Source organism: Mizuhopecten yessoensis, unplaced genomic scaffold (genome assembly GCF_002113885.1).
Source record: "Mizuhopecten yessoensis strain PY_sf001 unplaced genomic scaffold, ASM211388v2 scaffold6759, whole genome shotgun sequence".
In the NCBI taxonomy this organism is placed as follows: Eukaryota; Metazoa; Mollusca; class Bivalvia; order Pectinida; family Pectinidae; genus Mizuhopecten; species Mizuhopecten yessoensis.
The window spans coordinates 847893-864692 of record NW_018406710.1 but is presented as its reverse complement, the minus strand read 5'-3'; the positions used below and the strand labels follow the sequence as shown (position 1 = coordinate 864692).

The 16800-nt window shown below is 36.7% G+C and overlaps 1 protein-coding gene across 1 annotated transcript in view; it reads left to right on the top strand.

The window, feature by feature from the left end:
* The first annotated feature begins 4736 nt into the window (after positions 1-4736).
* The window catches only part of LOC110452602, a 40565-nt gene continuing 28501 nt past the window's right edge, over positions 4737-16800 (top strand). The window contains exons 1-2 of the mRNA XM_021501236.1: positions 4737-5143; positions 13921-14955. Of these exons, the coding sequence (XP_021356911.1) occupies positions 14015-14955 (941 nt within the window). The 5' untranslated portion in view covers positions 4737-5143; positions 13921-14014. The remainder of the gene's footprint in view (positions 5144-13920; positions 14956-16800) is intronic.

Here is a 16800-nt window from a genome sequence, read left to right as displayed (position 1 = left end):
AATATAAGATAACGTTCTATATCTTCACTTTACAACATGGTAATTAATATGTATATATTTTTTCTTTGGTTTTTTTATGCGTATTATAAAAAAAAACTCTTGTAAAGAAGGCTTAGATTTTCAAAAATAAACGCTGAGCCATTTCATCATCGTACTTTTTTTTGTTCTTTAATCCTTTTTTTTCTCCTCTCGTTTTTATTGTTAATATTAACCATTCATTGTGCATATTTTTGTTCACATTTTTAACTGTTACAAATAGGTAAAAGTACTGTACCAGCTACTCATTTCATTCGCTTTCCTATTTACAATGTAGTATTACTTATATGATTTCTATCATTTCTCTTTTTTAACCATCTAGCGTAAGTCTGTACATACTAAGTAATATTTACATTTCCATTGCACAGAACCTAGATGTTTCCACTGGGCCCTATGTATGTTATTTCCGTATAATTTAATTTTGCCTGTCTCCCCCATAATATTTGTTTTGGTATATATCGTGTATACCTAAAAAAAATCTGATGACGGAACTACTTTTTACACTTCAGAATGCAAAATTACAACGCAGCTTTTTTTAGCGTAATTGTTTAGTTTACGTAAAAATTAAATAAATCTTTAACTGTGCAATTACAACGTGTTTGTCTACTTTTTTTAAATTAAATTATAAAGAATACCCAAGATTTGTTTTGGTATATACGGTATATACCAAAACAAAATCTTGGTCATTCCTTAAATAACATACATTGGACCATTGTGGCGTGGCTACGCTTATGACGTCATAACTGTAACGTTGGAGATTGCACTGCTCCACTGTCAACTGGTGACTGTTCTCTGTATGGATTTACCCTGACGTTGAAACATGTTCAGACTAATATTATGTCTTTATTTCTGCGTGAGCTGTAAGTTGATTAACATAAAGTGTAAATATAAGTATTGGTTGTCATATTTTTGACATGCATTGGGTGTGTAACATACATTGGCTTACCTACATATTTAATATGGTGCGCGCTATGTAGGTAAGCCAATGTATGTTACACACCCATGCATGTCAAAAATGTGACAACCATCCTTAAATACATATTAAACTCTCTTTACTCCTACTTTCTTCGCTTATTCTTTTTTTCTGGTTAAGTGCAGGTGCTGTGTTAGTGCTTTGAAAGTACATCTTAAAAAATTCATATAGCTGAAAAAATAGTTATTGAACAATGTGTGTGTTAACGGAAAATTTTTTTATATGAGGTTTAAAAAAAAATGTCGAGAGAAAAGTCTGTGGGATTTATACATTGACAGTTAAACTTTATTATCTATCCACTGTCCGGTTATTCCGAGGTCAGTATTTGACCACAGGCTATTTCACTGTTGTGCGTTTTAGTTTGTGTATATAGAGCATAGCTAAAGGTTTCCGGACTAATATCATTCTGGGCCGGTGTGGGTGTAACTATTGCAGTTTTCAGCCTCACAACTAAAATATAAACAATACACGAGGGTTAGCTATTAAATAATATATTTAGTACAACCTTTTAACTTCAAAATGAAGAGGACGAGACCTAAAACAAACCGCGGGGATGTCTCAAACAACATAATATCTTTTCATTGTTAAACGGGGCTTTTAAGATCATGATAAACTTATCTGCAACAGCCTACTCTAACCAAACCTTGATATATCTTAAGAAATACAATATTTAGACTTGATTCAAATTCTAACAAATTACCGGATTCATGATGCAACGTCTATTGTCTGAACTCTGCCATATCCACTGCTAATAAAACACAGTGTTCAGCATGCGTAACAAAGAGTTTTGTTGACAATTACACCATCGTTGTTTATTTTTTAACTTTCACCTCTTCTGACCTTCTGGTGTTACTACAAACCACAATGTCATTTCAGCAGCTTGCCAAATTATAAAACAAAACAAAACTCTTCTGCCAGGGGGAAAAAATGGATCTTTCCCTGTTGATTTGTTTTCTAAAATATCTTATTTATACAACAGGAGGTACATCCAGAGCATAATGATACATTTACATCTTCCTGTGACTTAACACATCCGGCTGACTAAAAAGGAGTATTGCACTATAAATGGATTTGTAATAGGTTCTGAAAACTGCACGACCTGAACTGACCTGTTCTACCAACGGTTTGTTCTCCTTTCTCCCACTTTTTTCTGATCAAAGGAATTATATAAACACTGGAAAACAATAGAGGTGTCATTATAGTCTGTTCTGGTATAGTACAGGTAGATTATTTACCTGTATTTACCAGTTCACCAATAGGAAATACTGTGTTAGAGACAGGAATATTTAACAAATATTTTTCCTGATTTTCGTAATATTTACTGGAATTATGAATAAATATTTTTACAATATTCCAGCGATACACCGTATAAATATGTGAACTCAGTGTTTTATTTGTGTGTCGCCTAGATGTATCACGTAGTCCTTTTGAGAAACGGGAAGCATACGATATAGCGACATCTGATACGTCCGAGGCGTGTAGCCCGACGCCATATTGGGGTGTAGCTACAAAATGACGCAATCATATTGCGGTTCGGTTCGTATTTAAAATCAAGCCTTTATTTTGTAGAAACTGTGTTGTTTACCAATCCTGTATGAGTCAATAGACAAACTGGAACTCGAAACAACCTTACACGGCCCTACCAGATCAAACTCACTTGTTAACCCAACTTGAAACGCTTAGCATTTTACCTCAAGTCTAGTTAGTTTTATATAAACCAACCTACTGGCCAGGAGGTGTCACCTAGCGCGTCATATAACACAGGGGTTTTCCTAGTATTCCCTGTATCACAATTCTATCTTAATCAGCCACACGAAGAGGCCGATATCACGGTTTCATATATACGAGCAGGAGTACATTGAAAAACATTGCCACTTTCATTTTTAAAGCGAATGAGATACGGAACAATAATTAATTTAATCAAGAGTAACGTCCGCCCTGATGTCGAGAAACATGCATTTAAGTATGGAAAGTCACTGTTTTACTTTATTATATATTTATGTAAATTTAAAGCATCGTACCACTATATATTTCCTTGTATATGCAATGTGTTTATGGCACAAAGACATTTGTGTCTATTGCTGGATAAAAAATACTATAGGAACAGTTCGGAAACGTCGACAATTTCCGTAAGCGGGAAAAATGCTACCGGAAAGTGCCGACGGTACCCGAATGATTTGTCGATCAGTACTTAATCGCCCGTTTCGTGTATGATAATATCCTCTTCCTATCTTTATAATTTCAATTTCAATCCAATTTTCTTGCATTTCTGAACGAAACCATAGCTACGTTTAGTTTGATTTGTACGTAAACGATAGTGGGGCGGTTCCGCGGATTCATATAACGAGAGAGTGGTAACGCCTGTTTTTTGTTCGCCGAGTTTAAACTTAGTATTCGACTTTGTTCCCTGTTGCCCATCCTTCGTTACGTACCGATAGTTTGCAACGAGTATTGTACGTGGGTTTATTAAGCGTGAGGCACAAACACCTCACTTAGAAATGTGACAGACGGGTTTGCTTGACGCCTCTTATAGCTGAAACGACTCACTCTCGTACCAGGAATATTATCAACGCCGCCTGTTGAGAACTATCATCCCGGTTGTCCTACAATACGAAATCCCATGTACCCTGTCAGCAGGCAAAGCCTCCAAGTCTTGTTAGAGAAAATGGTGAGGCCGTGCGCGTCCCTACCCCCACCACTCCGGGAAAACCGTCCAAGAAATAATATTAAAAAGAAACTGCTCATTTATCTTCTCAAAGTGATCAGGCTATCCCGTTGTTCAACTAGAGGACAAGATATAGTTTATTACCATTATAAATTAACCCATCAGTGTTGATTGAAATCAATGTTACAAACTAAAGTCAGGAACGTCTCGGGCCTTTCCGTCAAATACTTTCCTGATATTATTTATTTTTACAAATGGCGGAAATATCCGAGGAGTGTCTGATTGCGAGGTAACGTTCCACAAACAATGCTCTCAAAACACCCCATGCACTTTATTTTTATTTTTTATTTAATAAATTTTGGTTACTGTCTACTTAAAATTCATTAAAAATACGTAACTATTGCAATCAGATAATGATGATGATGACAACGAGGAGGAGGAGGAGGAGGAGGAGGAGGAGGAGGAGGAAAAGGAGGGGAAAAGAAAGGGGGATGACGAGGACGACGACATCGACGAGGTGAGGATGAAAAGGACCATTACTATGCATTATCATCAAAGTGAAGTCGACAAATGGGAATGATATCGAGTAATTGTGATGAATGAGTCGACCTGTCGGGATCAATAAGTCAAATTATTATGATCACCATAATAAGCATGAATTATGCCGATAGTTATCTCGACGTTGACATCAAAATAAATTATTTCCTAATTTATTTTATGTCGCCTTAGAAACAAGTCAACTGTCATATAACGACTTACATATCCTGATAACTTGAGTTGACTATCATCTCCATCATGAATAGCAGGGATGTACTATACCACCACAATAAACTGATATACACACATACGCTATATCACGAAGTAAGTACACATGGGTACAGTTGTAATTGACACCGATACGATTATTCCACATATGAAGCCTTAAATCCCTCTCCTGTCTGGTATTGTAGAATAATAATGTACATGTACATTCAAGCGCTGGAACTATACAGTCACATGAAGCAGTCATAAGGAAGTTTTTTAAACAAGAAATACTAGAACATAGAACGTGTGTAAAGTCCTCTGTCGCCGGTAAGTGAGTCCCCTTTGTCTGGGGTGACCGTCCACCCGTGAAGGGTGAATGTTGTCCTTGGGATGAGCCTATTTATACTTAGTGTATCGCCTTTCTATCAAGGCTGCCGTTCTATACCATGCATGCGTAGGCTGCAATTTAAACCGGAGAGCCTGTTTACACATTTTAACGTGTTCATACGACCAAGAAATAAACCCAACTTTGATTGTTTTTGATTTGGATCTTGTCCATGAAATTTGCCCAGTATGGACATGTACTATTGATTAAATGCTAAAAGTCAATAAAACGTGCAGAAATTACGGAATAATGTGCATTTCATAAAATGTCTCATACCAGTGTTCAATCTGCGACTAGCGCCGGGGAGCCAAAGCGGAGCATATATATTCCTTTCAAACAGGTAAGTGAAAATGGCACTCGACAAAAGTTTGTTTATTTCACTTATATTGAAAACAATTCACATATAGTTTAAGTAAATAATTATAATTGTTAACATTTATATAAAAAATAATACTAATTCAAATATAGAAGGTGAAAATAAAATTGTATCATGCTTTGAAAAGAGAGCAGTATGTCGCTATACATCGGGCCTAGCCGTGTATCTCAGGGGTGGGACGCATCCGTACTCTATTGAGAAGAGAGTAGACATATTTTTTCTTATTATATTTTTTGACAAAACCACATTGATTTGTTCTGCTTTCAAAGGAGAAATCTTTGCATATTATGTTATTGTTGTGCTGGGAAACATTCCAGATGAACATTTTGAAGCAGTAGTATTGCAATAGAATTGATAATGAAACAAAATTTGTTTCGCCCAAGAAAAGGTTGGCAAATTTAAATAATTATTTAGTTTCAGTTTGAAACCCATCCGTATACTTATCTATACCTTAGTTTCATCTTGAAAGTCTATTATTTCATAAAATATAGTTACCAACATTGATTAATATTTAAACAAGTCATGTTACGTCAGAGTTGGTCAAAGTCTTAGCTCAACGACAAACAAAATGTTTGTGTGTCTGTATTCGTAAATAAGTTTCATTTTGAAAGTCTACGATGTAATCAAATGAAACGTTGACTATTGTTTAAACAAGTCGCGTTATGTCATGGTTGGTTTGAGTCTGAGCTCGACGGCAAACATAATCGTTTGTGTGTCTGTATACTTCTAATAAACATTTTAATGTTTCAAGTGGACTGACCAGTCGCATACATTTACACTGCTGCCAGAAACGAAAACTTTACTAAATGGAGTTTGCCTGGCAAATATTTGTTTTTTTCATGGTCCGAAGATCACGTGTGATTAATTGGTCACCGCTCGGCGTATACCCACTTACCTGTTTATCGGACTGCCGTGTATTAAAACGATGGGTTGTTCGCTCAACATGTTTGACCACAATAGACAACAGACAGAACTCCCTCCAATTGAATCATCAGATGACCAGTCGGACCTTGCTGTTCAATAGATACACAGTGTGACCCTCGAGTTCACATATAAAATAAACTCCTCAAGGATTTAAGTTCAAAAGGGGAAACATTACAGTATTTACTCGCTACCGTGTATCGTCTGTTTCATATAACACATACATACCTTTACACTACCAAAGGTTTAGCAAATTTGAATTTTAACGGTTTCAAACATTTTTGATGTTTAACGTTCAAACTGTTGAGGTATTCTCACAAAACGTCTGTTTTTAAGCTTAATCAGAATGACAATTGTGGTTCCGTTGGCGTTGGTGTTTTGGTGTTATTTTTTTTTTGCATCTTTGGCGTTGCTGTATATAGAAAAAAAACTTGCTGATATTGGGAGTTGGTCCGGTGTTGTTTTAGCTCTGGCATTGTTGCATTCATGTCATATTTTGTGTTGTTAGTAATTGGTGTTTATGGTTTTGTGTTTATTGTTTTGGCGTCGTTGGCGTTGCTGCTGACAATTTGTGTGTTATCAATTATTTAGAATCGTTTTTGTGTTGAACGTTTTCAGTGTTAATCGTAAGCAATGTTTTTGATGGGTTTTTTTTCCAGTGTTATTGCTAACCTTTATTTGACGTTGTCGTTTTTTGTTTGGTTTAGTGGTGTTTTGATGCTGTCGTGATTTTAGCGTTTTCGTTGTTGTTGTTGCCGTTTTCGTTGTTGTCGCGACTGCTACCGTTGTTTTCGTTGTCCTCGTCGTTGCTTGATGTCCTACAGTCGTTGTTTTGGTCACCGTTGTTTCTCGATGTCCTTACCGGCTTTTTGTCTTTGTTGTAGTCGCCGTTAATTAGATTTCGTTGTAACTGTTTCTGTCGTTGTCCTAATTGTTGCTCGATATCCTTACCGTCTGATTGTCGCTGTTTATTAGATTTCTTTGTTTCAATTTGTTGTCGCTATCCTCGTTGTTGCCCGATGTCATTACCGTCGTCGTTGTTGATGCCGATGATTCTATTTCGTTGTGATTGTTGTGATTGTTGTGATTGTTGTGATTGTTGTGATCGTTGTGATTGTTGTGATTGTTGTGATTGTTGTGATCGTTGTGATTGTTGTTTGTGATTGTTGTGATTGTTGTGATTCGTTGTTGTTTGATGTCCTGACAATCGTTGTTGTTGTTGTTATCTTGAACACTCCTGTTTACCGTCAACTTCACAACAGAGACCTCAAGTCGACTAAAGGAGTATCAATATCAACCACGGCACAAACAAACAAAACTAATTTATCTTTTTCTAATAATTTATTAAAACATTTTTAATGACATTTCAAACCCGATTAACCATGACAAAAGTAAAGGGTACCACCGTGTAAAGTAAATGATTACTATTGTTTTCATTACGTGTTTGAGTGTAAACACTTATTCTAAACTAATAAGGTACAAAAAATCTCGTTATTAACAACTTTTTGTACATAGTTGTTAGTAACGTAATAATAATAATAATAATAATTCGAGGTTCTGATGTACTGCTTTATCACAACCTAGTTCGAAGGTCGTCTCAATGCGGTTCACAAATTATTATCCGTGGTTATAGGGCCTTTACAACCAGCCAATACCTTTCTCAACTCCCTGAGGAGCATACAGCCAGTGCTGCCATTTCGTCGCTAACAGCTAGCATTCGACAGTTCTAGCACTGCCCAACCACGTACTCTTTTACATCTGAGTAGACTGGAACAGGCGGAGCAAAGTATCTTGCTCAAAGATACCACATAGTGCTGTGTCGTGACTCGAACCCGCAACCCTTCGGTCACGAGCCCGGCGTCCTACCACTAGACTACCGTGCCTCCAAATACGTAATACACACACAATAATTAGGTTAAAAGAGCTGCGTGCCCCCTCCCCATCTCACCACTACTTGTATCCCGTTACATCAGGTGTGCTATTACAACTCCTGATAAAGAGTTAAAGAATGTGAGATTCAGCCACGACAAGTGTTGTTTCAATGTGAAACTTGTATCGCGGTCGAGCTCAGAAACAATTTTATTTCTGGATTTTGTGGAGAATCCATTGTCTAATAACTATATCTTGACAAAGTGACACTACTTGTTGGAATGATTACGGAAGATAAAAAGCATTATTATATATACAAGTTGCTTGCAATATTTTGTTAAGCTAAACATTTTCAACAAATAATGGGTTGTTAGTGCAATGCTGATAACGCATATTGCAATTTCTAAGACATGATGACTTTACATATGGTTCACAATAAAGCACAGGTCATAACCTTGTAGCCCGGACATGACGCGGTCGAACCCCTGGTACGGACAAAATGTTTGACCTTTGACTTTCTTCTGTTATATTCATCTTGGGCATGACGCTTATGAATTTGCAACTAATTATGTATTTTCTCATACTATGATTTTTCATACTGTTTGGTTTTGTCTGAACAAGATACGACATCCACTAGTACTCTCTGACTAGGGACACAAACCGTAAAATAAAACCCGACACGACATGTGTTATGGCAAATTATTATTAACATAGGAATTGCGTCTTTCACGACCAAGACGCACAAAGAGCGCTAGCTGTTCACCTGGTTGCTATTTACATATGAATCGAAAGCCTTGCCCCATAAAAGTTGACAGGGACCAAATTTTAACATATCGGAACAAACGCACATAGATAATGTTTTTATCATAAACCAAATAATCAACGAAAACTTTAAATAAAAAAAATAGTGTTTACATCATATCTGTGGTCCCTTGTAGGACACCCGAGACCTGAGTATGAATTTATACACACAAGCCATTGAAAATAAGGAAAGTTCATTTGAGCGTTATTGCCATAATTAATGTCGATGAACGTTAATGCTTTTGAATATAATCTTTATTTATTTTACAACTTATAAAAATCACTCTTGTTGGACCGGATTGTAGCACGTAGGGTCTTTATGTGAAGAGGGAAATGGAATACCCGGAAAAACCCCACGTAGTCTAGTAGGTGACCCTATACTTTTTCACGTCTGATCGGGGAATCGAACCCCTGTCGCCTTTATGAGGTCCATTTACTGTATGGTTTAACTATTTAGATTTGAATAAAACTATTAGTCTGCTCAAGACTGAATACTGAGGCCCATACTGATGTTTTGTTGTAAATATCGAATTTGGCGGGGTAATTATGTGAATAATTCGGGAAATACTAGTAAACGGACAGGCGACGGCCGAAATGCGATTGATAAAGCTGAACTGACTCTTTGGTCATCAAGGCTCGCTAAAAATAGGGCCCAAACGCCTTTTAACGATGCACAAGCCAAACGTGTTCACAATTGCTATAGTCCGAATTATTCTGACGTTTTATCGACTTTTTTCATATCGGTCTGTCGTCGATTAACGTCAGAACTCCGGCCCTCTATAGTATTGCGGGAAATATGCGACCCGCGCCCGGAGCGCACTTCAAACTTATATTTTAGAAACAAATCGTCTCTTTCACATACATGTCGCACATGGATCGAAAGATCTATTCTTTATGCACAAGATGAACATAAATTACATGCCTCAAACAACCAATACAATCACTAAAACTTTACGATTTCTTGCCTTATCTGCACATAACACGTCGTCGTAATACCAAACCTAACTGCAATAAAAAAAAAACGACAAACACCTCTTAAAACGATTGATATTTAAACATGCAATATAATATACCTCGATTGACAGAGATTGTATCTCTGGTTAATTTTACTAACCTCACATGTTTCATACATCATTGATCATAGCAAAATGTACATGTTAAGTTATGCAGAACTTCAACGAACGCTTCAACCACTTTGCAATCAAAAGCAACATACCTCTCTGAGATCATTCGTTTCAGATATTAAAGCTTCAGACACATTTGGGGGAGATGGGAATAAAATAATCATAATATTTTTACTTAGTAATATTAAGACGGACAATATACATTTTAGGATCCTAAGGGATCAGAGAAAAGAAAGGCTAGGATAAATAGTAGTTATATTGCAATAGGACTGGATGAGAAAACTGAAAAACATCTTTCAGCTGATGTTGCTTGACATATGGGTGTTAATGGCCCCAATTGTTCAAGGCAATGTCAGAATAACCAGGTATAATGACAACTATTCACAATGCGATTTTCGAAACATATTTTAAACTTTACAAATATTTGTTAATGCTTCTTGTCTTCAGAGGATCAATCTAAATTCTCGTAGAGTACCTTCAGTTTTTAATTTTAATATTTTGAAAACATCTTATACTTAAAGTTTTGTGTAAATTATTATTAACCTAACCATGCATTAAGCAATTGTGTACTGTCCCTTGTGTCTAATCATAACGCGCCCTATATTGATCCATTTGTTGCATGCCTGATCAACTTAACGTCAACTTAATGACGAAAGATATATCTAAATTGTCTTCAAACTTATCAAGAATTGAAATCTAAAATAGTATATATTAGGAATGAAAATGATTATGTAAAGACAAAAAAATCACATTTTTTTTTAGTAAATTCCGGATAGTTTTCAAAAATTGCATTTTGAAAATTGACGTAAACGGTTCATTAAGATAACAATGCTTTACCACCCGGGCCCTGATATATCGTTAGCATAACAATCGCACTTACAGCCACAGCATCATATCCTAGTGCTGCTATTCATGAAATAACAAACACAGACGAATTATAATAATACGGGGAAAACGCAATACGTCTCGTTCAATGAGACATTAAATGGTAAAAAAATGTCATTTAAACACATCTGATTTTTTGTTGTTGTAAGGGTTTGTTTGTCTTTGTTTCTGATGTAAAGATCCTCAGTTAAGATATTGTGATATAACATAGTCAGTATAGTGAAAGAACAATCCGTTTTCGTTCTATTTATTTTTGAGGTTGAAGACTAGGATAGATACTGGTTTGATTTGATTTGGTTTGATTTTGTTGAACACCCGATAAACAGCTAATGTCAATTAAGGAAGCTGCACCCTCTAGCAGATAGATGTAGAGTTGCTCGTCTGACCCTGCTTCATAACATTGTAAACCAGAAAGTCGCTATCGTAAAATCAGACAGTTTAATCCCTACAGTCAGAAAATCCCGAACAAACCACCAGTTTTCGTATCAAATTCCCCGAACTATACCCGAGTGGAATAAACTCCCACCTGACATTATTTCGAGCCCCACAACGGAATTATTCAAATCAGCCCTCTACCATCACTTTCAAATGCAAATGAGACCATCTCGTATCTTTTAAAAACAATCTCTTTCCATGTTTCACTCCTCGTCTGACATTTTATCTTCAAATTGTTGAAGTTGGTCAGTACCATTTAGAAGTAGAAGTAGAATGAAGTGCCTCCATGTGAGTTGTGTAAGCGTGCATGTGTGTATGTGTGCCGGAGACGGGGTATGTTGGTGTATTTGCCTCCTTGTGATAGCGCGAATCAGACACCGACTTTATAGTGCTATCTCACAGAAATGTCATGCTGAAGGAAAATAAATATACAAAAGTGATTTACAGATACGCCCCTGTGAGGAAGGCGTTGGGTGCTGTCCCCTAGCCGAGACATACCAAAGTCTGTAAAAATGGTAGTTTAACGCTCAGCAATTTAGGAGTGGGACAACTGGTTCGCCCGTTGTCAGTATAATGTGACCGGGTGGGGTGTCCTGCTGGGGGTCTTCGGCAGTATGTTTCAGTGAGGTAGCACTATAAAGTCGGTATCAGTTTCGCGCTATCACAAGGAGACAAACACGAACATATCGCAGCCTCACAAAACACACACGCATACACTATACGCATGCATCTTGCACACAGGGAAGGCCGTCCTTGAATGACTATAGCTGTTGATAGGACGTTAAACATTACTAAACCAAACTAAACCAATATTGACCTAAACAAAGATATTTCCTATTATTATTTTTTCATATTATTCCCGATAACTGATTGGCCAGGAATGCATCCCGTGTCCACCGATAAAAACCGATATTGACTTGGAGCGCGTGATTTTTGTTGAAAGACTGTGTGTTTCTAAAAATAGAATTATGACGCGACTCCAAACAAACGCATCGTCCCGCTTCCGTAGATTTTTGCGGTGTTTTTTTCTTCTTTTCAGATTGCTAACATTACTGTTTTGAAAATAATAAAACAATTGTAGCCTTTGACTTCGGTAGATACCCGGATTTATCGACACAAGAAAAGATATATTAACCTCGGACTGCGTCCTCTGTCAATATATCTTTTCTCGGGTCGATAAATCCAGGTATCGACCTCAGCCAAAGGCTAAAATTGAATATTATTTTTTTTCATATTATTCCCGACAAGAGATTGGACAGGAGTGCATCACGTGTCCACCGATAAAAACCGATATTGACTTGATGCGCGTGATTTTTGTTGAAGGACTGGGTGGTTCTAAAAATAGAATTATGACGCGACTCCATACAAACGCATCGTCCCGCTTCCGTAGATTTTTGCGGTGATTTTTTTCTTTTCAGATTGCTAACATTGCTGTTTTGAAAAAAATAAAACAATTGTAGCCTTTGACTTCGGTAGATACCTGGATTTATCGACACAAAAAAAGATATATTGACCTCGGACTGCGTCCTCTGTTAATATATCTTTTCTCGGGTCGATAAATCCAGGTATCGACCTCAGCCAAAGGCTTAAAATTGAATATTATTATTTTTTCATATTATTCCCGACAAGAGATTGGACAGGAGTGCATCACGTGTCCACCGATAAAAACCGATATTGACATGGAGCGCATGATTTTTTTTGAAAGACTGGGTGTTTCTAAAAATAGAATTATGACGTGTCTCCAAACAAACGCATCGTCCAGCTTCCGTAGATTTTTGCTGTGATTTTTTTTCAGATCGCTAACATTACTCTTTTAAAAATAATAAAACAAGTGTAGCCTTTGACTTAGGTCGATACCTAGATTTATCGACCCGAGAAAAGATATATTGACCTCGGACTGCGTCCTCTGTTAATATATCTTTTATCGGGCTGGTAAATCCAGGTATCGACCTCAGCCAAAGGCTATAATTGAATAATATTTTCGGTATTGATATGTCGGTGTCGTCAGTGCAAACGAGATTCATGGAACAGCCTAACGTCACCAAAATGTTTACTTCTAACTATTGTGTCATATTAAAACGCCGCTGTTACAATTGCGTTTATAGCCCTATGAACGCATTTTCATATGGTTATGCTTATAGAGGAACTAGCAGTGGAAATGTAAATATATAAATATGAATAATGAAGTCAATACGGACTAATGAAGTCCATATGGGCTATTGACTTGAAATCATCTTTTTGATGGGGTGTGGGGATTAAATTGTAAACGAAATATATCCAAAATAGTCTTCAAATCTGCCAAGTTTTCACTGGTAAATGCAAATAAATATAATCATTTTAATATAATTAAAGAAAAAGATTTATTTCAGATTTACATAAAAATATCTTATGACTTATATGATAAGAAGAAAACAAATTCCGACGAGGTTTTCGTAGTTTAAAACCGGGAAATATTTCTTACTTTAATTGGAACAAATCACCCAACACCTCATGGAGTTAAATGCTATAGGGATTGTGAAAATTGATGTGTAATTTTTTAAATATCTAAAAAAGCAATAAAAAGATATTTTAAAAAATAGAACTGAATGCAGTGGACTTAATGAGTGTTCTTTTATTTATTTATTCGTTAATTTATATATTTTTTGTTTGTTTTTTTGCATGCTTGTTGTTTATGTCTTTACTTATTTATCTTTTTGTTTTTATTAGTTTTCAGGGAATGGTGTGATATAACTCGGCAGTATTATGTGTTGACGACGCCAGAACGCTTTAACTGTTTGCTCGTGTGATTTAACGTGGAAAGATGGATAACGACAGGTGGTCATTTGTGGGATTTTTAATCCTTTCTCTCCTCCTAACATACCAATGCCAGAGTGTGTTTAACTGGATTAAAGGTGACAACCACTCCAAAGTTCAAAATCAGATTGATCTAATTGAGAACTCGAACTGTCGGGCTAAGTCAAAGGCAGATCTTACCCTACCAAGGAATACGGTTTCTCAAATTCCGAAATTCAATGAACTTCGCAGTAAGATTTATTACAAAAACAGAACATCTTTAGTTCAAATGCACAATATGGCGCTGAATCGGGCTATGTTTTATAGTTATATTATGCAGAAGTTGAACAGTTCCGAGTCATTTCTCATCCAACCAAACTGGTTACAAATTGGCATGTCGGTTACTGCGGATATGAATGGAAACAAGGATATTTTCAACGGTAGTATGGTAGCGTTTGATAATAACTGCTACTATCCGAATTGGATGACGAATTTAAATTTCAACAACACCCTTCCCCTGTTTGCCGCCAAATCCTGGCGAGCAGACGATACGTTTGACATGGGTGTCTTCTTAAGAGAGCCAACCGGGAGGACGAACGTTGTTAAGGATCTTGGTTCCGGAGCGAATATGAACTATACAAATGAAGCATTTAAGATGAGTCCGTGGTATAAATTCTGGCTTCCGGATTTGAAATCAGACGAAGATTCCACCCTTAAATTCACATATTCCGTAAAAATAAAATATTCCAATGTTACGGGGAAATTCATTCATGACGAATTTGAGACAACCAACTTTTTCGGTCCAAATTCTCCAGGCCAAAGCGACAAGGACGAGAGGCTGCTTCCTGTACGGTTCACTGATCCATATTTTGACTGCGGAAATTCCAACTACTGGGTCTTATCTGCGGCAGCGCCGATTGTAGACTACATGCCGAGATATTCAAATTTCACTCACCTTCGGAGGCCAAGGTAAATAAAAAACAACGTTACATAATAGCAATACATACAAAAATAGAGTTATCTAATTAAGCTTAAAACAATATACTACCTATATAGGTTGTCTGGAAGAAATATACATATGTATCATACTCGCCCTGTCCCACGATATGGTCGTGTTAAGAACATTGGTATGTCTTATTTTAATGTTAATCTACCTCGAGTCAGTTAATTTTCAAATTTTATAAAGACACGAGGTTTACATAATCAACAATCATCCCGAGTTTGGGGACCCTTTTCTCCCACAACATTCAGATATTTTATTTAGAAAACCATTTGTTTCTTTTTGGAATGTAATCATTCCTGTTTCCGATCGGGGACACGATTTGCCATGAACAATGACGTCACAACGGGGGGTGACATCGCAAAGCATTGTTATCTGACATCATAATGAAAAGATTGACCATCTAAATCACGTCCAGGGTGTTCCCACTAGGGATAACCAAAATGTTAACCAACTCCTAGCAGGTTTATCAAATGAGTCGGGAGTCGGGGGTGAGGAACCTAGAGTGGTTTAGGGGGAAAGTAGTTTTGTATTTGCCTGAACCAGCTAGGAACACAACATAAATCAAACGACTTTACAGGTTGTCGTGTTTTATATTATGCGGCAAGATACAGGAAAACAGCCCTTTCCCCCAAACTTCACGAAAATTACTACTGGAAAGTCAGGTTCTGATTTTGACGATAACACTCCATAATTGTCAAATTTGTGTCAATTATTTTCTATGCGCCCGACAGATTTATCTATTTAATAAAGAGAATTTGTGCTTGCACAGACATAAAAAAACACGACTTCCTTACATACCATACATTAAAATATTTCTTTCTGATGTTATCCAATATATATTTATCGCCTGTTAATACCTTTAGGTGTACTTCTCTACTTGACAGCTCTTAGCTATGACCAAAATATTTCTTTCCCGTTACTGTAAACAGCTAGATATCTGGGTGAATATAAAACGCTGTACATCGAAAGTAATTTATAAGATAGACAAAGTAGGACACGAGGGCACCTGTCTGGGTTTTTTTCCCAGTAAAACATGAATAGATACTGTACCAGTTTAACATGACCTAGGTGTACCTTGTGTATGCCTCTATATAGTCACAAACGCTACTCTTTGCAGCTGAGATTGGAATTTCTTAAGTCAGCAATTTTTCTAAAAACATTATATTTTACGAGTTGCACGTTTTAGTGTCATTGTGTTACCTTAGTGCGAGGCAGGCTCGCAACACGCAAGGCTCTAGGTAATACTGGGTATCGTGACCACTGATACAGATAGTGCTTTTGTAGTGGCCAGTACAACAGCTCAACCGTGGATAACGACATGCAGTTAATTCGCCATACTGATAACGTTCGCCTATCGGGATACATGGTTGGAGAATGGTAGGGGGTAGTATTATCCACTGTTATTTTCCGGTCTATTGTCGCCTATATGACTCATACTGCAGCCAAAAGAGCAGACACGACGTTGGTTTAATCAGTATATTTATTCACGAAAATAGGAATATTACAATAAATCTTTGATATTTCGAGATATATTTTGTTGTTAATTTTCGTGAGAGGGTGCCATTGTTAATTAACGTAAATATAAATTCTAGGGAATACTTCATGGTTGGCCGTTTCATAATATACAAATGACAGTCAATCTGATTGGTTAATATTGATTACAGGGCGTTTAACTAAAATATTATGCTTCCCTACCGATCATATTTCTCCTCATTCAGGGCCTCTCTATAAAACAAATGAGTAGGATGCATTATTCCCTAATATCATTGAATGACTGAATAGATCATTATTGCGCGCCAGCCTTATGATTG